The 24,463-nt window shown below is 42.4% G+C and overlaps 1 protein-coding gene across 7 annotated transcripts in view; it reads left to right on the top strand.

Annotated features, from left to right (window-relative positions):
* The window catches only part of NFIX (nuclear factor I X), a 240,439-nt gene that overhangs the window by 57,372 nt on the left and 158,604 nt on the right, over window positions 1–24,463 (top strand). For 6 of the 7 annotated variants that reach the window (XM_066618211.1, XM_066618209.1, XM_066618206.1 and 3 more), the window contains exon 2: window positions 5,335–5,866. In XM_066618211.1, coding sequence (XP_066474308.1) covers window positions 5,335–5,866 — 532 coding nt within the window. Of the gene's footprint in view, window positions 1–3,965; window positions 4,773–5,334; window positions 5,867–24,463 lie in introns of those variants that run through there. The other variant, XM_066618205.1, reaches the window with a different exon arrangement.

The raw sequence follows: 24,463 nt of genomic DNA, 5'->3' as shown, positions 1-24,463 counted from the left end.
ATGTGGCGTATAACCTACAAAATGAATTATATAAACACAGTAATTATTTCATTAAAATAAGAGATCATTTTCTTCCTTGAGACCAAATCATGCTCACGCAAAAACTTATGTTTTTAAAAACTGATGTGAGAGGCTTACAAAAACCTTGCTTAAAAAAATAGATAAATAAATAAATGGAGGCTAGTCAGCCAGTATTTGTGGTGGGTTGAGTCCCACTATAAGTGAAATCCTAGCAAAGGAGTCTGAGAGAGAGTGGGCTCTGCCTAGCATGGCTGCCCCAGAATGCATGTCCATTCTCGGAAGTGTCTATCAGAAAAACCCAGAGTCAATGTTTTCCAACATTGCATGCAGTTCAGCAGCTTCCATTGCAATCACTGGCAGCGGGGGTTGACGCTCATTCACAATTGTTTCTGTTGCATTCCCTATGTGTTAACATTCTTATTAAAAGACAAATGTCTCCATATATCCTTCCTAGTAACTCCTGTGTACCATAGTAAAGATGATTCATCTGTTGTCACTTTTATATGAGATTGCGCTAATGAAGATGATAACAATAATCGCTATACTATACTGTATAATAATTACTTTCCTGTCGACTGCAGAAATTCAGAATGCTATATGTGCTAATTCCATAGACGCCAAATGTGCATCTAATATACAACTGCATGTGATGCTAATTTAATGTGTCAAGAATGCAAATAGAAGAAGCTTAGTTTGTCTGTTGTAGCCAGGTGTCATATTATTGACGGATGCTGGTGGGGACAGACCAAATGTACAACCAACCCAAGTGGTTGCTTGGGGCAACAATATTTTTAGAGGTGTCAGCGAAGTAGTGTGTACCCCAAGAAGTGTGCCCTAGGAAGCCCTGCATTGTTTTAGGGTGCTTCGAGGAGAACAAATTGGTCTGAACAGTGCAGCTGCTTAGGCAGCTCTAGATGCTGTCCACTATGTGGGCTTTACTATTTTGGTTAATGTGACCTTGAAAAAATCACCCCTACCAAAGCATATTAATTGTCATAGACAGTTAATATGCATATCAACACCAATACAATAAACAACAACAGCAATAATAATAATAGTTGTTGTTATTGTTACATGTCCTGAGTTTAGCATTCATTGAAAGCCACCTAACCCGGGACCAAGAGACTATAATTTGGTACGTTGGCCTTGTGTTTCTCTGAGTGTCTAATCGGTGCAATTCTGATGGTAAGGCCCATAACAGGAGTAGTTGATAATTTTTCTTTGCTTTGGTCTTTACTCTTTTCTAATTTTCTTCATCGGTTTAATGCTCTTTGTAATCTAGTCTCTGCACATTCTCCTGTGTGTCTATAAAGTTGGTGTTAATTAAATTAATTTTAATTTGCCACTATATCTTTTTCACTGAAAGCTTTTCAAGAGTTTGTAGATCCTTATCATACTATATTTTAGTTCTACAACAAGTTTTGGTCGTTTAGAAAATGTTAATCTTATCTAATTAGGTACATTTTTTTTCAAGGAAACACAGCCCTTTTAAAGGAAAGATCCCATGCCTAAAAATTGGGAATCTGTACATTCCCAGGTAACAAGGAAGTGAGAGGTTTAAATGAGTTTTAAGTTTCAATGACAGACTTTGAACATTGGGGTAGGGGGGAGTAGGGAGAAGGGCAGGAGTTCATTTTTCCTTTATCTCTTTTCTTCTGCCTTCTTCTGCTTCAACTTACACACTCCCCCCTCTTGACACAGATATAGAAAAATAATCTCCAAGCTTTTGTGTCTGGATGGAACTCTTCCACCTCAACTGCCTGCCTGCGCACCCACCTTTAATCTGCCTGATGGAGGGGAAGGGGCAGGCTCAGGTATTACCTAACACTGCTGTGGACAGATCACCTTTGTCTACAGCCCTCTGGGGGTTTGTCGCCAAGGTCACAGAGAGGTGTGGGGAGGCCTGTGTTTTTCCCAAGCAGACAACATATTTATGAGCGGTAAGAGGTCTGAGGGCCCTGTATCCTGCTTTTAATGCAGCTCAGCTGGCTGGTGCCAGATTTGTGAGGGGGGGGGAATGGGGAAACAGCCATTCCCCCCCATCTCTAGCCAAGCGAGTGATGGTGGGGGAAGCCTCCACCCTGTGATTTGCAAGCACAAATCCGAAAGCTCTGATTTAGCAGCCTGCTTAGTTGCTGGAAAGCTGGCAGCCAGGCCTGGCGCTGGCAGTGGGCAATGGGGAAAGGCTCAGCTCGGTCTGTCTTTTATGCCGTCTTCTCATACTATCCCCACTGTAGTATTGGGCTTGACAAGGGCTTCGGCGGAGCAAGCTCGGTCAAGGTTAGGGGTGCTCCAAGGATGATGGTGGTGATACAAGGGGGAATATGCATTTTTTTGGAGGGGCTAGAGCCCTGATTCTCTTGGAAGCAAGCCCTTCTGTTGTTTCTGCTCTGCGAAATTGGGAGGTGGTAAGGGGATGGCTGGCTGGCTGGCTGGCTGGAATAAGAGGAAGAAAGCCAGCAAGGGGAGCTTTCGTCTGATAAAGCCAGTTCTAGTTCCGCTATTGTTTCCTTCAGAACCTTCTCCTTAATTACCCAAATACATGAGGATGGTACTTCAAAGAAGTTCAACAAAGGCACACCAAAGCCACACCCTTTTCTTTGCCAGCTCACTAGAGCCTTTTATGTCTTTTAATTTTCTTCCATGGATTCATTCCTTTTCTTTTTTCCCTCACTCTTCCTCCATTCTACCCTAGTTGCTTTTCTTTTCCATTTCCCTTTCTTGACCATGTCTTTGTTAGCCAACACTTTTTTTCAGTTTGGAGTGTGGCCTTTCTTTTTCTACTGTACACGGACTTTTGTCCTTTTTGTTACATGCTCTCAAAATGAATTAATTTATTTTTATTTTTTCTAGTTTTCTGGCTTCTTCTTAGTTAAACATTCTGCAGAAACAATAATAAGCCAACTCTGAGGATGAGAGATTTTCAAATAGGAGTTTTGCACTGAGAAGCTTTCAAATTAGTTGCTTCTTGGCAATCTGTTTACATATGGTGGTGTTTTGATTTATAGTCAGTTTGGGATTATAGGGATTCTGATATAAATAAATGGATAAATCCATGTGGAGTAGTGGGCCATTTCCTCTAGGTTGCAGCATGCACTTGGAGAAACTGAAGTGTCTCAGTTAGGGTGGAAATGGCTGGAAGAGTCATAGGACAGGGAGAAGGCTCAGGTGTCCATAGGGCTGACCAAAAGCCCTGTTTTCTGAGGAGGAAGGTTTGCTGGGGCCTAGAACAGGCAGTACCAAAACTTTCCAAGAAATAATCTCTGTATACATTTTGGGGGCTGGGGGGAAGTATTAATTTGAGATTAATAGTTAATTTTAAAAAGGATGACTGTCTTTTCAGCATGCATGTTGAAAAGAAAGCGCTGTCATTTTGGAAGGAAATATTTTTTTCTGTCTCTTTTTGTACAAATAGTTGGGGGTAGAAAGACGATGGAAAGAGAATGAGATGGAGAGAGAGAAAGATGGAACAGCTGCTTTTTCTGAGGCCTGGTGGGACCGTCTTTTTTCGGGGGGGGGGAAGTGGGTGGATGCTAGGATATTTATTTATTTAAAATATTTTGCCAGTCGCCTCCTTGCCAAAATCTGCTGGCCAATAAAAATTTCATTGCGGCTGGACTTTGCTTATTCATTAGATATGAACTTGTCGATTTGGCAAATTGTTTTCAATCTCTTAACTGCACAGTCTCTCTCTCTCTCTCTCTCTCTCTCTCTCTCTCTCTCTCTCTCTCTCTTTGCCACCCCCTCCCTGATTCCTTCTCAGCCAACCTCCCCCCCTCCACCTCCCTTTCCCTTTGATGCAGCCATTGGCTGCTCCACGATGTGTCTCCCTGCCAAATAGGTGGATCCTCCTTCTCTCTCTCTCTCTCTCTCTCTCCCTCTTTTTTTTTTTCCTGCTGGCATTGGCACAGGCAAATGGTTTGGGACTGAGCATGAAAGGAGAAAGCAAGCGAGCAAGAGAGTTTAAGAGGAAAAAGGGAAAGGAAAAAGGGGGGGGGGAAACAACAACAACAACAAAATCTCCCACACCCCAGCACTTGGGTTTTGCCAGCAGCCGATCACAGCTGATTCCAGAGCGGAGTCTGTCCCTTTTCCCCCAGACCTGCGATCACCCCTGTTCTCAGGCGGAGGGAGCCACATCTAAGTTGCATCTCTGCTTTTTGGCCAAGGCTGAAAGAGCTTCTTTTTTTTTATTCCCCTCCTTGCAACTCCCCCTCCTGATCAGTGGAGGTGGTTCTGCTGCTCTTCATTTTTCTTGTTCTTCTGCATATTATTATTATTATTATTATTATTATTATTATTATTATTATTATTATTATTAGTCCCTAAGAGACATTTGGCATTTTTCAGTCTATTTTGTATGTGCATGCGTGCGCCTGAGGCGGGCTAATGTGGATTTATTTCTGTCCTCTGCTGACGTTTCCATTCCTAACCTGCTTCCTTCAATTTTTCAACCTTCCTTTTTTGTTCTTCCACTCTTTTTTTTTCATTAAATAAGGACTTCAGCAATTTTGGTAACGGTTTACCGTGGAGCATGCAGCCAACAATTGCTTTCTGCCTAATTTAGGAAACATCCTGCACTCTTCTGTGCACTTCCTTCTTACATTTTTACTTTCCTCCTTGTTCTCCCCTCCTCCCTCTTCCACCTCACAGCCCCTATATCCTCCCCCCCCCCACTCCACACTCTGCAATTCTGAGCCCAGAATTTCTGAATCGGGGGCTTAGCTTCGCCGGGATGAGCCAGAGCAATGGTAATTATGTCAGTTTTTGACTTTTTTTTCCTGGATGCCTTTAGCTTTAAGGAAATCTTTATTTTAAAAAAAATAAAGTCAGAAAGCCCCTTATAATGACTTGATCATATAGAAATTATCTAAGCATTGTGTCCAGCAAGGGGGAATCATAGCCAATTTTGTCTTTAATCCCAAACATTGTCAAACAAACTTTGATACTTTTTAATTTTTAAAAATAGCCACATTTTCCTTCTATTATCTTTGATCCTTTCCCTAAATTTGATCCTTTCCCTAAATTTCCGTTCTACTGGCATTTTGGAACCATTGTTAATTCTCTCCCCCCCCCCCAAACATTCCTGCTTGTCATCTCTCTTTTAGCACTGTGTTTTATCTTGTTGCTGGGTTGATCACAGTCTTAGCTTGCCTATTTGTTACCTTAATTTTTCTCAGTTCACAGTGTTCCTTTTTTGGCATCATAATTTTCTGTATTAAGGGTGATTCTTCCCCCCTCCAATTTTCTTATTCTAATGTTTCCCCCCCTTTTTTTGTTTTGCACCCTTTCTTCTCATCCTGTTCTCCCTAGGATGAATTCCACCCCTTCATTGAAGCTCTCCTTCCTCATGTCCGTGCCTTTTCCTACACATGGTTCAACCTGCAAGCTCGGAAACGAAAGTACTTTAAGAAGCATGAGAAGCGGATGTCAAAGGACGAGGAGCGTGCTGTGAAGGATGAATTACTTGGTGAAAAGCCTGAGATCAAGCAGAAATGGGCGTCCCGGCTGCTGGCCAAGCTACGCAAGGACATCCGCCCGGAGTTTCGTGAGGACTTTGTCTTGACCATCACGGGCAAGAAAGCACCGTGTTGTGTCCTCTCCAACCCAGATCAGAAGGGCAAAATCCGCAGGATTGACTGCCTGAGGCAGGCTGACAAGGTTTGGAGGCTGGACCTAGTTATGGTCATCTTGTTCAAAGGGATCCCTCTTGAAAGTACTGATGGGGAGCGGCTATACAAGTCGCCGCAGTGCTCAAACCCAGGCCTTTGCGTTCAGCCACACCACATTGGAGTCACAATTAAAGAACTGGATCTTTACTTGGCGTACTTTGTTCACACTCCTGGTAGGTCCTACAAACACTACCGCTCACTATTGTGTGTCTGTGTGTGTGTGCACTTGTGTGTGTGTTTAATGTTCAAGGCGGTTGTTTTTTTCTAAAGCATTTGTTTTGTCTCTGTGTGTTTCTTTTCATCCATAATTAACACATTGCTAACTTCAGAAAAGCCATAGAATGACCCCACTAGCCTCAGTAGTTTGAGAAAAGTTGCTGTGGCAAGTGGCCTTACTGACTTCCTGTTTCTCTCCTATGGTGATACCTATTACTTCCTATGGTAAAGCAAATCCCTTTTCTTGCAAATCGAGTGTGACAGAATAGGAATAATTATGTCAATACAGTACCAGATTACTAGCGACTTTGATTTTATTAGAATTTGGCATTAAGAAACATATTCACCTTGAGGTGAGGTTTTTGCTTTTGTTTACTTGATTCCAAACCCCCCCCCCCTCCTTTTGTGGACTTGGTTTAACATATCAATGTGCCTGTGGCTTGCAAGCCACAAAATGTACAAACAGGCACTCCTGGACCTGGACCTGTATGCAGTGTATGGCAGCGTTAGAACATTACATTTTTGATGTCTCTTGTCCCACACAGGAACAGGTTTCTCAAGGGGGAGGGGAATATGGCAGTGATGGTTAAAGACTATTTCTTTTGTTGCTATGTCCCCTTTTTTCACCCCCCAACTCTACTGTGTGTATGTACCGCGCGCATGTGCACATGTGCCTTTTGTTAATTTTGTTTTTGTTTTCATATTTATTTCGCTTCTCTCTTTATTTTCCTTTTAGTTGTAACAGAAAATGCCTGTTTAATTTTAGCCTTTGCCAGGATACACCTAATTTGCTGCAGACTTTGAAATCCAAATGGCTGGCAGAAGCGGGCTATTGTGTGTTTACCTTTTGCTGCGCCAAGTTGTAAAGAAAGGGATCTACCCCATTTTTCCTCTCTTCCTCCTCCTGTGATTACTCTCTTATTTCTCACTTCTTTCTCCTTTTCAAGTTCTTTTCATCTAATTAACCAAAGGTCTAATATTCAGACTTGTTTTCCTGGCTGCCACTTCCTTTCCTGTTGCACTTTCTCTTATACCAAACAATTATGCGGGATATGGGGTAACTGCAAATCATGGCTAGGTAAAATGTGGCGTTTCTTGCCCCCTCATATATTACAGTGCTGTTTGCAATTTTTTAGTTTCAGTCTAATAATATTGCCAGGAGTCTTTTCTCCTTTTTTAGAATGTGCCCACCCAGTGTGTGCGCAGCAGCCTCTGGACAATGTCAGGAGGTTCATCTCAGCGCCTGCGGATGGCATTATTGGCACACTCATATCATCTATTCTGCACATCTCAGGGCATTTCCAGGCTTGGCAAGTAACAAACACCATTCCTTTATACCTTTTCTATGAGTTCCTTTCCTCTTCTTCCTCTTACAGTGCAATCCTATGCATGTCTACTCAGAAGTAAGTCCCATTGTGTTCAGAGGGGCTTACTCTCAGAAAAGTGTGTGTAAGATTGCAACCTTAGTAAAGACAAAACTAGGCCTCTTGACCTTCTCAGACAATTTCACATATACTATTCTTAGCTCAGAGATTTCCCCTTCTCTTGGCACAGCATGTCATCAAATGTACAAACATGCAGAACCTCAGTATGGGCACATACAAATTACAACTCATGTTCACACAAACTACATTTTCACACACACAAGCACATATGCATGAAAGTATGTACCCAACTGTTTATTTATTCTTTGTTTGTTAAATTTTTATCCTTGACTGTCAGCCCATCCCAAGACCCAAAAGGCAGGTCACAAAATAACGACAAAACCTCTTAAAAAACAAAATTTTAAAAATATATTCAAATTCACTTGTAAAACATGAAGGTGGGCTCAAAACATCAACTGTCAAAGACATCTCAGTCAAATCCCAAATCAAACCTTACAGTGGTAGTTAAACTTGTGAAGTGAGCAAGCTGAATCGCCTCATTACAGTTTTTCTTCATTGCTGACAAATCAACTGACTAAGCAATTAAAAACTGTGGTTTTGATCTTTAAAAGTGTAATCCTATGCACGTCTACTCAGAAGTAAATCCCATTGTGTTCAGTGGGACTTACTTTTCAGAAAATGTGTATAGAATTGCAGCCTAAACTGTCCATTGTGTTCACTATTATGCTTGTGTTCACTAATGATTGTGTCACATACTTGTGTGTGACATGTACATGATATATAGCAAGTATATGTTGGGACTGTACAGGCCATATCTCTCATTGCCCCCCCTACCCCTAAACTTCAGGAAGGCTATCTAAGGTAAGGCTATTTTTAGGAAGGGTTACCTTGGTAAGGTTCATTCTGCTCTAAAATGCTGCAGGGGCAGGATGGTATGCACTTATTTTGAACACCCAGGGATTAACAATAGATTGGTTGACACAGAATTCAAATGGCAAGGAACAGGGACAGAACAAATGTTAAGAACCATGGAAGAACCAAATTCTTATGTATAATATGGCAAGCAATAGCAGAAGAACACTTCCCAGGGGATTTTCTGGTTATAATGGAGAGCAAATTATCAACAATATGATGATGATGATGATAATGATGTGGCCCAAAATGCCAATCCCGTTTTTCTTCTGTTGATGGAAGCATTAGATCTAAGAAAGGTGACTTCATTTATAAAGCTTCCTTTAAGTTCTGTGCTCAGATGTCAGAAACTATGCGAGGAAATTTGATGGCTTGTGTCGTTTGGTGGTGCCAGTGCTAATGAGTGTGAGTTTATTTTTACAGGCCAAGATTTCTGATAATAGGTTGCACAGCTGGGATTCTTATGCCACTGAATTCTCGCAAAAACCTTGGTATAGTGTTGGTGCTAGGAGTGGACCAGTGCAGGATGGAGGTAGGGTGGGACAAGGAATTGGATTCTTCCAAAGATGCTGTCTGCGGAAGAGTGGAAACGGGGAGCTTCTGTCGAGACTAAGTGACTGGCTAAGCAAAGGTTTTCCGTATTCTGCAATCGGATGAAGTTTGAAAACTCATCATGGACTTAGGTCTACAAAATAGTCCAGGTTAAATCCATTCTGAACATTCTCATGCCATGCTATATGCCTTTCTTTATCTCGGCTTTTGTTCATAAATAATCTCGAATTGTTTTCTCATTCTAAGGCCAAGGCCACACATTATGTAGACAATGCAGTGCTTCCAATCCTGTGTCCTCCTGGTAATCTATTTGCTTCATTTGTTTATTAAAATATATCTATCCTGCCTTTCTATTTAAAAGATACTCCTGAAGCAACGCTTAATGTAAATGTCAGGGGTAGTGGTCACTTGGAGGGAAAAAAATCCATGGGTAAGAGGGGTTTGCTTGACCTTTCTCCCACCTGTTGGTTTTTCCCAGTTAATTATTTTTTGTGCTGTGGTCCAGAACCAGAAGTTAAGCCATCTAGGGGAAGGCAATGGCCTTGAAGGGGCGGGGGCATTTGCAGGAGAGAATCAGCAGTTATGGCAGGCAGTTAAGTCTGCTTTGCTCCCTCCCACCAATTCTCCTCTACAAGGACTCCACATTTGTGTTTTCTCAGAGAATGCGGATTTGAGAACATTTGTTTGCCAAGATGCTTCTTAGTTTGACCCTAAAAAGTATTATCTATCTAGTTATGGCTGCAAACATCAAAATTGACAGCTTCTGCCTTAATAGGCTCACAATCTAAGCAATCGCCTCAACTGTATGAAGAACCAAAGTGCAACATTTTAGAAGAATAATGTGGAGATAACAGCCTGACAGAAATGCCAACTGTCATAACTTCATCACATGTCTTTGGCATGTCTCATTTCAGCTGCAAAAATGAAGGAAGTTCTTAGCTCTTGCTGGCATTGGAGCAAAGCTTTTATGAACATCCCTTATGCACATCTCTTAATTACCTGTGTGCTTTCCCCTGCAGTGGTGGGGTAGTTTTAATTGGAAAAACGGTGCAGGCAGAAAAAGATCCGATCCATTCATGGCCTTCCCACTGCCGCTCTTAAATTTTTTAATAGCCATGAGAGATTCTCCCACGTCACATCTAGCTTGGCCCTAAGGCTGTGCACAGACAATTATTTCTGTGGAATAGTGGAAGTGACTGCCCCCTTATTGTTACTGTAGTTCCAGCCCTGAACCTGCATTGGTGGCTTGGTAATTATACAAATAGAATGGAGGAGAGTGTAGTGGGGGAAAGCCTGTCTGCTTAATTTTCTAATTGCCTCTGTGTCCCTTAGTCCCATGCAAGTCAATGAAGTGGTGAACTTTACTAGAACTGATTGCAATTAGCTTTTGATCAAGTTAATTTTACCTCTAGGAGAAACTTTTCATTTTTTCAGAAAGTGTTGCATGAAAGTACAGTATGTTTTGTTATGCTCCCATTTTTTCCTTATACCTATATATAAACAATAAAAAGATTCTTAAATAATTCTAGAGGAAGTACTTCTCATGCACATTATTCTAGAAAATGCTTTGTCAGTATATACATTCGTCTATTGCCACAGTGGCAGCCAAGCTTCGGAGACCTTGTTTTGGCTTTTCTGGGTACAGCTTGGAGCACTATGAAAATCTGCAAAAGCAGTTTTACCAGAACTGCCCCCAATTCTGGCACCCAAAAAATGTATGTGAATGACAGTGTCTCTCTGAAAAGCCACATTCTGTACATAGTCTTAAAGGCTATTTAACTAGAAGATAAATGACATTATTTTCTTTTGAGAAGGGAGGCAAAGAACTGTGGCTCCAGGTAGCTTGATTGCTAAGGGCCTGTATTGTGCTGCTGCCTTAGGAACTTGTTTGCTGAATGGCTATGGCTGTGCAACAACTAAAATGCATCCTCCAGTAGTATATACATTCTTTTCCAATGCCTTTTTGGTTTTCTCCCTCAGGTTATGTTATCCATGAATGTATTATTTGTTTGTTTCATTTCTGTCACACCTTTCTCTATGACGGGCACCTAGGCAAGGCTACAAATTCAGTAAAACAATGCATCTAGTTAATGAGCATAGTTTAAGAAGGACTTGCCCAGTACACTTGTAATACTGAGAATCATATTAATGGCCCAATCCTATCCCCTGACTTATGGCAGCAGAACAGAATTCTGGCATTATAAGAGGTTGTATGGCAGTGTGCACAGTGCACCACCAGTGGCAATTTTGAACCCACTGCAATGTCAGCGGCAGCTCACTGCTACAGCTACAGCCAGTGACCTGTTCTGAAGCAGGTAAGCCAGCTCAGGTGGCAGATTGTGGGTGGGAAGGGGGTGGAACTGGGTGTTTCAAAGGAGCTACCAGGGACAGGAAGGAGGTGGGAGGGGGTGGATCTGATGACAGTGGCACATCCGAATCTTTTGGAAACCTCCTCGCCCATTTTCCCTCCTTGGACATATGCCACCAAAATAAATGGCGTATGTTCAGGGAGACCTATAAGTAGCTCCAGGGGTTAGTAAAAATATTTGTACTGACCTCCTGTTTACCTCTGTCTCATCATTCCCTCCCCCCATTGTAAAACGGAGTGCACACCTTTTCGGCATGGCTGCATCTGCATCGGCACCAATGGCAGGAATAGGACTGGGCTGTCTGTTTATTGCTCATCATTCACTACTATATGACCCACCACCTTTACAGTTAATGCGTTTTGAGAGAGATACTATAGTGCTGATGAGCTTTGTATTTTAGGCTTGTCCTACTGCAGGGCTGTTTGAAAGTAATTTCAGGGTTCTGAGCACAAGTGAACTCTGTCATCCCACAACTCTGATCTACATTCACAGTTAGATGGGCAGAAACTTTAAACAAGTAGACAGTAAGAACAATTCATAGTATGTATTATCCAGTGTGCTTCACAATATTGAAGAAATTCTTACAATAGCTCTATAAGGTGGACAGTATTATTTACAGCAATACCTTTCACTTTTGTCTGGTTAGGGACCACAGCGTGGATGCAAGTAAAAGTTGGATGAATGTCAAAGCATAGCCTCGTTAGGCTTGCAAACTTATTTTGGCTGGCAAAAAAACATAAATAACTGTATAATGCCAATGCATGCAAAACCTTAATAAAAATAAAAGAAAAATAATCATAAGAACATTGATGAATGTCGTGGAAGGTTGAATGAAATTGAACAAAAGAGGACAAAATTTGAAATGTTAAAACTGAAAACAGTGGAAAGAGCAAAGTGATGAAAGTCAAGTGGATGAAAGTCAAGGTATTGCTCTATTCTCCACATTTTGCAGAAGTTGTGAAATAGTGACTTGCCTAGTGAGTTCATGATGAAGATTTGAATGAGCAGTCTCTCCGATTGCAGCTTTAGCCATTACACTATACTAGCCGTCTAGTGTCAGCTCTCACTAGTCATTTCCTAAAGGCAGGCAGGATGCCTAATCACTTACCTGGTCAAATAGGGTTACTAATTTGTTTATCTTTTGCAAGCAATCCTGCAAATTTTGAAACAAGGCAGTCACACACTAGCCACTCCACATATAACAGAGGAGGGTTAGTGTGGCCTGAGCAGGTACTACACTGAAGAAAGAAATCTAGATCCCCTGCAAATATTGGCATATGCTTCATCTTTGTTGTGCTATAAATGGATAATCTGGAAAGACCCTTCATTTTCTTCTTGCTTTGAATTTATCCAATACTCCTATGTCTTGTAAAAAGAAAGCAGCCTCTATAACAGGGGTGTCCAAACATTTTGGCAGGAGGGCCACATCATCTCTCTGACACTGTGTAAGGGGCCGGGAAAAAAAGAATTAATTTCCATTTCAAATTTGAATAAATTTGCATAAATGAATATATTAGAGATGGAACATATGAATGAATGAAGGTCTTGCAATAGCTCAAGGCCTTGCACAAAGCAATGCCAGCCTTTCCTTTGCTGCCCCTGCTGCATCACAGATGTGAAACAGCAAGCAGTGGAGGGAGCCCTCGTCCCACAGCTCACGTGAGAGGTCGAACAGTTGGCCGTCACGCTGAGAGCAGTTGCATCAGGCCAGTGCGGGCTCCAACAAATCTCCGGAGGGCCAGAGGCTCATTGGAAACTGGGGGCTCCCTGAGGGCCGGATTGGGTGTCCTCGAGGGCCGCAAGTGGCCCCAGGGCCGGGGTTTGGGCATCCCTGCTCTATAACATGAATTACAGGGATTTTCCAAGAGGCCAGTACATGGAGCAAGATGGCACTGAAGCCATCAAATAAATCATGCCAGACCCCCAAATCAGGTGCTTCTTGGTTCAGAATCATGCAATTATCTGCTTTCATGACAGACCAGAGGATTGGATCTCATGAAGATGTAATGGAGAGCCTGATTACTCCCTGCCTCTTGAAGAAAAAAAAAATGTCTCTCCTCACCTTTGATGAGAAGGGAAAATTAGTATTTAAATATCTACTGTAATGTATATATTTCCACCTGACTGTAAATAGCTATTAGCTGATTTGGTGATTTGCACCGGTGGTTTATAATGTGATTTGCACTGAGATATACAGACAATAATTTATGAAGAACAATTACTTCACAACTGCAGTTGCTTTTCCAAGTCTCATAAAAGGCAATGGCATACTGAAATTGCCTAAACTAGTTTCAAGTAGCTTCTGAACTAGTTAGTTTCACTCCTAGGAAAGAAAGAAGGAATGAAAGAAAGGACATGTTCTTGAATGGTGGGACATCATTCAGGGATAAATGTCTTCTTTTGCTCTTTCTTCTTTTTTCTTTTTTAAAGAGTTTACATCTGCAGCTATGTGGAAAAGCACTCTGGCCATGCAGGAGTGTATAGTCCACCATTCACTCTATGCAGTAGGCACCTGCAACAGTCCTTCCAAAACTGTGCACATGTCTATTGTTGAGCTTACCCTTTAGGGAATTTGTTTTGACTTAAGGGCTCAATCCTAACTTGTGCTGGAAACAAGCAGGCCAATGGGCCTGCACTGCATCCAGCGCAAGTTTGGGGCCAAAAGCAGCACAGCCCAAGGCAAGGGGAGACCTATCTCCTTACCCCATGTCACGCTGCAGTGGCCCCAATGGGTCTACTTGGATCTGCGCCACCTGACAAGGTGGTGGAGATCCTAGCAGCCCGGAGCTGTGCCGTACTGCCTGAGAACGGGGTCAGAATCCAGCATAAGTGCTGGATCCTGGCCCCGTCTCTTGCTCCCCACCTGCCCCAGGAACACCTGCTGCCCTCCCCACCCCAAAATACCTGCCTCCCATCTTCTTCGCACCCTCCCCATGCCCCCCAGGCCCCTGCATCAGCTGAACTTGGCTGACGCAACTCACCCTTTCCCTGGGGTCCACGTTGACATGGGGAGGCTGGTGCATGGACATGTGCTTTACAGCACTTTTATGACACTCCTGGGCTGGCACAAGGGACTTGCATTGACCTGTGCAGATCTGGATTAGGCCCTTAACCAGACATTGTGAGTCAGAAAAAATAAACTTGTGTGCTGTGAACAATGATAGCAGTGCTGTACCTAAGAGGGGCAGGGGTGTCCATTGGTCCTGGTACCACGCCTCAAGGGGGTGCTAACCTACACCCCTGATGGCAGATCCCAAGGTGGAGCCAGAGTCGGCCCACCTGCCATGTCTCCCTGCCTGTGGCACGGGCGGGGAAGGATGCAGGAGAAGGTACTGCAGCAGCGAGGACACATGCATGCTGCTGCAGTACCTTCTCCTGCACCCCTCTCTCACCGGCACTCAGAACAGTTCAGAGCCACTCTGAGTGGCTGATGACTTTTTTTTTTTTAATTAGTTTTTAAAAGGTGAAAATAGTAGTCAACCTCTCTTAGCGGCTCACAACCACTCTGAGGTCACCATAAACCCAGAAGAAATTGGCAGTGACATCATCATGTCACAGCAGTTACTTCCGGGTCAGGCTCTTCCAAGCGTTGACATTCAACGTCACAACCCTGAGTGCCAGATGCCCTATCTGAATGATAGATGCCATATAGATAGAGTGCCAGATGCCTCTGAATGATAACTCTGGGGTTCTACTGCCAGCACTCTGAAAAGTGATTGTGTTGTATTTTAAGTTGATTTCAATGGGAGCTTGTGGTTGTTGTTGTTGTTGTTGTTGTTGTTAATAATAACAATAATAATAATAATAATATTAATAATAATAATAATAATATTTATATACTGTACTGATTTTCAACAAAAAAGGTTCACAAAGCAGTTTACAGACAAAATCAAATAATTAAATGGTTCCCTGTCCCAAAAGGACTAACTTCCTGAGTCATGACTAATTTAGGACACGACCCATTGTCTGTTCTAACTAGAGAGGTTAAGGAGAGAGGTAGGTGAGATTAGGGTGTTTTTTCTTTGTGGGAAGTCGCTGAGCCATAGGGGGTGTAGGAATTTGGAATAAGGTCTGCAGAAGCCTGTGGCGCCTAGTCTGTTGGAGAAGTTGAGGCTGACCAACTGTTTTCCAGCATCAATTGAGAAAACCCACCTTTTGCCTTGATGCTGCTTTTTTCTCATCCCCACAAAGGTTATCACTGATGTAGGAACTTCCTGGTCCCTTCTGAGACACATGGATGTTAGATAGAATTAAACGAGATTTTACACTCCTAATTCACTAGCCATTTTTTTTCTTCTGTAATTCCACCCATGATAAATTGCCAGCCCTCCAGGGCAACAAGTGGCTTTCCATTAAAAATTTCTAAACCAGGCGGCGGAAGAAAGCTCAGCTAGATTATTTGGGCATCTTTCCTGTTCCCTGTGCTCTGGGCAAATTTTTCTCTGCCCCACCTGCTCTCTCAGGTGCCAGTTCCTGGAAATGCTGCAGCTTGTGTGCCTCCTCTCAGGAATCTTGCCTTGCACCAGGTTGGGGCTTGTGGACTTCCAAGCTGTGAGTCATGAGGTGCAAGATGTCATGGTGATCATCTGTAACACCCACCCCACAGGGGTGTTAAGGTTGTCAGGAACTTGCCTGGTTGTTCATGCCTTTTTTTCCCCTCTTGCACTGAAGGTCATTTCTCTTTCCTGAGTGAAGTTTCCTGAATCTTGGAAAAGAACTAATAGCCCTTCTGAACCTCTCTCGGGTCTATGAGATATTATTGACTGAAGCAAAGGTACTGAAAATGGAGAAGGGCCCTCACTAGAAGACCTAAAATTCTTCTGTGTGCATGTACATTAATGGCATGACCATTGATTGCTTTAAAAAACACACTAACAGCATATTTCAAAGTTAAACTGCATGGCTGTCTTTCACATGTGTGGATCAGCAGTGGGAGAGACTAGGCATACATGAAACCTGTCTGGGTCTTCTCCTGGAGTAAGCATATCTGTCATTTTCAGGTTTGCTGGAGCTTCCTTTCTTGTTAATACCATGCAGTGTACTTTTCTTGGGGCCAAACTGTACATTACATTAAGCCCTGTTAGCAGGGACAGGTTTAAATTTTATTTTAAATATAGCATTCAGACAGCAGCTCCTCCCCCCATGGGGACAGTGGGATGGGTGGGTAGGGGGTTTTTAACCCCTTCGGCTGCTATGTGAAAAAAACTCCTATTAGTCACCTGCTCATTCTATGTCTCCTTTATGTGTTCCAGATCCCCAGAGATTTAAGCAAGCTGGGAAACTTTGGGCTAGAGATCTAATACCTTTCACTCTTTCATAATGAACCAAGTGTCCTAACTTGGTCTGCATTTGGTTTTTGTCCCTCCATTAACCTAGATTTCCCTCAGCAATCATTATGGAATCACTGGATTAGTATCTGCATTGGTAAAAGCAAATTATGCAGTGTCTAAGAAATCATTTATTCCTCTGATACAAAACAAGATGTACATGGCATTCCACAGTGGACTCTTCCAGATTCCCACTGGATTGTGCTACAGTTTGGAAGCTGCTTGGAATTTGCCGTACCAGGCACATTCTAAGTTGGGGGAGAAAAGACATCTGGTGTGAAAATGCCTCTCAAGGCCTCTCGGCCAGTGAGTTTGCACTTGTTTTGCCACTTAGGTGTCTAATGTGAAAGGTCCTTTCACTCGACCCAGCAGTGTCAACACAACACCACAAACACCTTATTTTCGTTCTTGTTTGCTTTCATTTTCCGAAGCAAGAGAGAGGCTGTCTATGTGTGAATTCAGCTTCACAGAGCCAGTGTGGCAAGAGATTATGGGGCCTCCCTGTTAGGGACACAACTTTCTTCCCTCCAGAGTGGAAGGGGATGTGGGGTCAGGGAGTTGTCTCTCCATGCCTGCTTCCTCCCTGTTCTTCCAGCCCTATCCAGGGTTAGCACAGGATGGCTTATAAACATCCATAAAGGCTGTGAAAGGCTCTGTCTTGTGGCTTTTCCTCTTCAGTTGTCTGGCAGGCAGTCAAGGGGAAAGGAGAATGGCTTTAGGAAAGGCACTTTGTGCTGTCTTTGTCTGTGGGTTGTGTTAGTTTGGTGGTATGTGGGTGACAGCAGCTGCTTTGTCACTCCACCCCACAGTATCCTCCTAGAATACATCTGTCTGACAACGTGGTATTTTAGAGCTTGGGTGGAAGGGTGGGGTTTCAGAATCTGACAGCCAAGCCAATAGTACAATCCTGCAGAAGGATCTAATTAATTAGCCAGTACTCTGTACACTGGTTTGTGTGTCTTAAAAGCAAAGTGTGTTTATCATTTATTCCCATTTACTTAAATTTTTAGCCCATTTATCCTATGGGACTAGGATCTCAATAGTTCAGCGCTTCTGGAGGGTTTGAACTCATTAAGACTTGCAGTTCGGCTTGCTGAAGGCCCATTGAAATCCGTGGGAATTGAGGTCATACAGCTGTACTGGATACCAGCTATGGGATGGACTCTGAAATTTTGAAACTAAAATCTTGGATTCTTATGCAAGATGAATCCTATCTCTGGGAACTGATATTAGTGAGACACCTACCTTCTGTTTCATAACATCAATACTTTTATTTCTGTATTACCCTGGATATGCAGGACAGTATGAAGACTTCACTTGTGACTTTCTGATGATTAAGCCTTTGAATCATAGTTGTAACGGCGCAGAGCAATCTTCACAAATTACTGATTTGAAAGTTTGTGTTGCCAACTACCAAGACATGTTGGGTAACTGTGGCATGACAACATTTTCACCAGGGAGATGGGGGAGGGGCCAAGGGGCTAGACACACAGCTGGTTGGGGATGCTGGGATGTAATTGATGTTTACTTTGCTAAACTGAAAACAATCCTGGTTTATTATCATTTGCAATTATAGTCTTAATTGCTGCTGACTGGGTTTGTCACCTATTCAGGGGTTGAGGACATAACGTTTCACTTGCAGCAACCTCTTGGCAACCCCAGAGATTTGGGTTATGAAGTGCACTGCCTACAGTAGCACATATGTCTGCCTGACCTGGCACTTCAGATTAAGCAAGACTTTAGACTGAAGGCCAAAGGAGATACTGTGGTAGCAGACATATGCTTCTTTTTAGATGCGCACCCCATTCACATATTGAGCAGGGACAGGGTGGTCTTCCTTTAACTTAAAAAGGGTAAAGCGAGTGCTGTTATTCCCTTTACCTTAGCAGACTCTTTTCTCCATTCCTGGCTCACTTTTACACACTTTTACACTTAGAGCTGAGAATGGTAGAAAAGTGACTAGAGAGGGAAGAGGATTCAGTAATGGGTAAATACTACCCATTCTGTGCTTTTATGTGTCTGGGATGGTCTTATAGTCCTGTCACATGTGGTGTGTCCCTGATTTACTTTCTTTTGCACAAGATTTCATAGGTGAAGGGGAAGAAGGTTCAGTGACAGAGCACATGCTACATGCATGAGGTTTGCCCATCTCCAGTTAAAAGGATCTCAGGTAGCAGGATTGGGGAAGACTTTTGCTTGAGACCCTGAAGAACTGCTGCCAGGCAGAGTGCCAAGATTTACACTGGGCTAGATGGGTCACTAGGCCGACCATGTATAAGGCAATCTCATAGGAGTAATCTAACTAAACCTGTTGCCTTGAGAAATGATTGACAGGGATTGGAATGGGCTGGAATATGGTACTATGGTACTCTGCTGTACATGTCTGCTAGATGCTAGCATCTGGAACCCTTACATTTTTAGAAAATGCTAGCAGGTTTTGTGCTGGGAAGATACAGAATGCAAAGAGGTAAATTAGTCCTTTACTACACTAAGCACATCTGAGCTGAAAAATGGGAGTATACATGTATACATTACCCAGCATGCCTTGGTAGTTGGCAACACAAACTTTCAAATCAATAATTGGGATTTGTAACATATTTCAGAACTATTCTAGGAACATTGTCACTTCCATAATGAAATATTGCTTACATAATACCTACTCAAATTTCATTTGGAAATAGGAAAGAAAATTGTTCCAGAATAATTTTACTGAATTATTTTGGGTGTTCTAGTTATTGGAAAGTGTATTTCAGATTTAGGGTATGAAACTATTGAAAATCAGTGTTATTTCTGTGGGGCAGAAGATCAGGAATTGATCTTAAGAATGAAAATACTTGAAATATTTTTAATGTTTCAGACACCCCCCCCCCCGTAGTAACCATTTCATTGCTGGAAAAATGGGGGTTGTCTGTGTCAGTGTGAATCTTTGAAAATAATTACTGAAGGCCTCAGGCACTCATTCTGAGTGAGTCTCAGAGTGAGGCTGCTGTTCTATTTCATGAGGCTGCAGAGCAGCAGCGCTGGGTGGATTGCACTTACACACAAAATAGGCCGATTGAGTGTGAAAATCATGTGAAAATTTCACTCTTTTCTCTTTATGAATTTGACAGAATTGGAACAGAATCTTGGGATTTGATATTTGGATGGAGAGAACGAGTAGGAGGTTTTCAAATTTAACTACTGTCATTTTAATTTTTATTTGGCATCAGACATCTTGAATGAAAAACTAGCAGCAGTTTGAAAAGCCAATGCCACCATTTTATGATTCCTGCGGAAGAGCAGCTACTTGGAATGATTGCTTCAGCAAACTCATCTTTGGAATCCAAATTCCAAAAGATTTCTCAAATATACCAGTTCTCTCCCCCCCCCTTTAAAATCTTGGCACCATTACAGGAGAAAAATAAGTTTTGACTTGGCTCCTCACTTTTAGACAGCTGTTTTGCATAGAGCTGGGGGAGAAAAAAATTGAAATCCTTTTATACATGTGCTAAACTGATGCCCTTAAAAAAACCCAGTTCTGTCTGCAGTAAAGGGGGATTTCCTAGGACTGAAACCAGTGCTGCTCACTATTCCAGTAATCTTGACAATAGCATAGCTAATTATTATTTGATGTGCTTTTTGTGAAGAATGTTTGATTTTTGCACCAGAGCTGTACCTTCATAACATGATAGGAAATGAGAATTTGTTCTTTGAATTGATGATGAAGAAAGCATGCTAATGTGGATCCCTTTTTTTAGTATTGAGAGGAAATTTGTTCTCTGAGCTTTGAGCAACAAGAATTCTGAACTTGGGCCACAATCCTCTGCATGCTTACGTGGCAGCAAATTCCATTGAACTGAATGGAACCTACTTCTGAGCAGATATTGTGCAGCTGGATCTGCTGTGGGAAGATTTTGACTTTTAGACTACAATCCTAGCTCTGCAACTGAGGAACTTAGAGATCAGTCTTGGCCAAGGGTGTGCAAACCCCAGCCCTTGGGGACCCCCAATCCAGCACTGTTGAAGCCTGTGCTGGCCCATGACTGCTGGTCATGACAAACATGATCTGCAGGCCGAGAACAAGGTCTTTTATAATCTCCATGTGTTTCTGCTTTTCCCTGAGAATTATTTTAAACCAACCCCCCCCCCCCCCCACTGCCTGTGAACAACTTATGTCTCCATGAGTTTCTGGCTTGGTCTGACTTGGTCAGTATGTTTTCACTGTGCAAAAGGTGTGTGGCAAACAGTTCATAGTTCTCATGTGGTTCTACATGCCTGTATTATAGTTCCAATGTATATTATAAATAAGCTCAGTAAAATTCATTCATTCATATGTGTTTCATTTCCAATGTATTAATTTATGTAAATTTATTCAAATTTGAAGTGCAAATGAATTCTTTTTCCCTAGCCCCCCCCCCCCCACACACAGAGAGATAATGTGGCCCTCCTGCCAAAATGTTTGCCCATCCCTGATCTTGACCATTACCTGCTTCATCACTAATGCACTTCCCTTTTTCCTTCCTCTGTTTCTTTGTTATGAGGATGTTGCTTTACCCCATCTGGAGAAAACAGAGGCTGAGGATATCAAAAATGCTTTTGATACTTTGTGGAAAGCCTGTGGAAACAGCAAGCTATTTCGAAGATATCAAGGACTTGTTTACACTTTGCAAATCAGCCCAGATAAATCACAAATACATTCTGATGTTTGCTGCAGTAAAGGTGCCCTGAGAGTTTCCAAACATAAAGTGGATATGAGTCAAGAAGCCAGGATAAGTTGAAGCACCAGGATGTGTTTGAAGATACAGGTCTCTCTTTATGCAGTGTATAATAATGGACAACAAGAAAAAATGTAGAAACACATGTTTAAAGCTGAATTCAAAAGATAACAAAGAAAAATATGAGCATCTATTCTAATCTTTCTTTGTTTCAGAAGAAACAAGAGCAACTGCTCCTGAAAATACTTCTTTCCCCATACCCTCCTCTCACCAGCCAGTCAGTATTCTGCAAAGACAGGGCCACTCCCAACAAGCAACCAGATGTTGCAGCCCTAACTCTAGTTCAGTCCTGCATGAAAACATCAAGCCTTGTCTCTTAGAGGTGAGAGGAAAAGGCTGCAAATGGAAAGGCCTGGTGGTGCTGGATTAAAAGACAGTCTTCTGGGTCGTTCCTCTCTTTAAAAAGAGATAGTAGTATCTATCCAAGGTAGTTGGATAATTAGAGATGGCATCCCTAATATTATTATCTCTTGAATTTTGAAAGTCAAGAAGCATAAAAACTGTGTGCCCAGCCTGTCATTTTTGGTTGCCTGTTTGTGCTCTTCAAGGGAGCATGAGACAAAGAGAAAACACCGATGTAGCTTCTGGGAAGAGAGCACCCACTGCCCTGCAGCTCCACTCCAGGGCAGCTTAATCATAAGGATTCAATCCTAGAATAGGACTGCTGCCAAAAGTTGCACTTTTCCTTTCCCCTAATGGAGTGAGACAGAATGTTGCCCTGTGGTTCTACTCAAGGGAAACTTATTGGGGAATAAATTGTCTTAAACTAGAGACAAACTTTGCTTTGAAGGATTCTGCATGTAGTTTTAGTTCCATCTGGTACGTTGGTCCAGGAAACAGCAGTTTACACAAAGCCACTCTGCTGATTGGCTACAGCCAGGCGGGATTACCTCATTTCCAGGCAGAGAAGTTTTAGTAAATTAGAAGATGCAGTTGACTAATATTGAGATGGGTCAGCAGGCAGGCTGATAAAAACATTGTGGGCTAGCATCTTTCCTAGACATGTTTGCAAAGCCAAGGGAATGGAATTAAAGTACATGAGGTTATTGTGAAAAAGCACAGAGAAAGGCACCCTCTCAATTTCTTTGGGTTGGTGGGAAGCAGAATCGTCATGAGACTTCCTTCAGAAGTCTGTTTGTAAATTCTGTTCTTTACAGTTAAAGGCTGGGCTGTGCCTGTGTTTTTTTCATGTGTTGTCCTCTGATACTAGAATTTAAGATCTCAAACAAAGGAGCCTCAATTTCTTCATTGTAAGGCAAGTGTGGAGCCTCATACTTCTTTTACCACTTCGAAGGTTCAGTTCAGCAAAAGGGATGATGACGTGTGTCCAGGGGAATGGTGCTGGTGGATTGAATGGCATGCTTTCAGCCATGTTGTGATGCTGCTTTACTGCTGGCATTGAAAAGCGTTTTTGTTGTTGTTGGGTTTTTATTTTTTATTTTTTGCTTTATCCTCTTCTTGGAAGTAAAAATAATCTCTGTGCCAACAGCACAATAAAGCTGCACATTAACTCTTTTTGCCTTGCTCTTTTTCCTCTGGGAGGAAGGATTCACCATTTGGCTCCCCTTGAGACCTATAGCAGGCAAAAGGAATTTTAGAGGCATTTGGGTAAGCTGTTCAACATGTCCCATAACCAAAAAAACTCTTGCTGATTTTTGTATTAGTTGAGCGAGCGAGAGAGAGAGAGAGGCCTTGTTGGTCAGTCTATCCCAGAGGATTTCAGACTGGGGCATTAAAACACTCCAGCCAAGACAAGCTCTGTCTGTGCCTCTTTAAGGAGCAGGGATGGGGAAATGCAGTGATGCTGCCAGGACTTTCAGAGGCATTTTTACTCTTACCTGAGCTTGTGCTGGCTTGGGGGGGAGGGGGAGCAAGGAGCCCCACAGATGCCTCCAAAGGGCTCCCTGAGCCTCGTAAAATCTAAAAATAAAACCTACTTCCGATTTCGCAATTGCATCCCAGTCGCACCACTGCATTCCCCCCTCCCCTGCAAAGACTTACTGCGAGAATTTGGGAACTGCTGGTCTATCCATTTGTTCCGTACATGTTTCAGTGTTGCTAAGTTGCCAACTACAGTACAGTGAATCTTATTCACTTATTCACAAGTTGCCAACTACAGATAGCATCAATCTTGTGATAGGCTGTATCTATTAGTGTCATGATATTTCTGCCTCCTTCCTTCCAAAGGAGACATTTGGCTCTAGACAGTCTCCTATTTGTAAGCATGTGTACTCAAAGGTAAGGCAAAAATACATTATCAGGTTTATAAGGTTCAACCTAGAACTACTGAGGTTGAAAGTAATATTTACAAATATTGTAAATAAATAAACAGATGTGATGGTAGCAGCCATGTTTGTCTGTTCCATTCATATGTAAAGTGACGGTGGGAGGGGTCCAATTTTTACATCAACAGTGGCATTCACCTTAGGTGAGTTTGGCCCAGACTATCAACTAACAATTATTTGGGCAAGGCTTGATTTTAGAATAGCTATACTTCAATGCAGTTTGTTTCATTGCATTCTGCATGAAATTACACATTGACCAATTTATAACTTGATGGTATTATTTGAAAATACCAAGATTTTAAAAACTGGGAGGCGGCCTCTGTCACCCACCTGCAGCTTGGCACCCAGGGCCCGTGGCCCCCCAGCCCCCATTTGTACATCATTGGGATAAGCCAAAATGTACCATCCTTGGAATTGGATATGATGTTCCATCACTGCTCACCTAGGCTGTGCCCACCCTTATAGGCACATGTTGGTGGAGAATGCAATGTTATTTTTTCAGATTAGCTCTTGCCCTCTGGCAGGCAGGCAGTTGTGGATGTTATAAGAGCAACTGAGGTGACTCTTGTAATTAGAAACACAGAAGATTTGAACTACGCCTTTGCCAGGTATTACTACAACACATAGTTTGTATGTATTATAATGTTTTAATTGCCTGTATTTTTTTTAAGATTTAAAATTGCCTAGGAGAATTTTACATAAGTCACTCTAAGAGGCCCTTCAGGCAGATGGATAGGATGTACATGTAAAATAAACAAGCAGTGAAGGACCGATTGTGTCCTCCCTTCCAAGCAACCTCTTGATTTGCATGAGGCTTATGTGGAGCTGCTACATGAACTCATTGCAGAGTTGCAGCAGCAATGCCTGCTGAAAGGCATCCTGTGTCTCTGGCGCATTTTAACTCATTAAACTCATTATGCTTACTCATTAAAGTAAGCATGCTTACTCAGAAGTAGGTCTCACTAAGTTC

This window comes from Tiliqua scincoides, chromosome 2, assembly GCF_035046505.1.
Source record: "Tiliqua scincoides isolate rTilSci1 chromosome 2, rTilSci1.hap2, whole genome shotgun sequence".
In the NCBI taxonomy this organism is placed as follows: Eukaryota; Metazoa; Chordata; class Lepidosauria; order Squamata; family Scincidae; genus Tiliqua; species Tiliqua scincoides.
The sequence above is the reverse complement of the archived record's forward strand: the minus strand, read 5'-3'. Positions and strand labels throughout refer to the sequence as shown.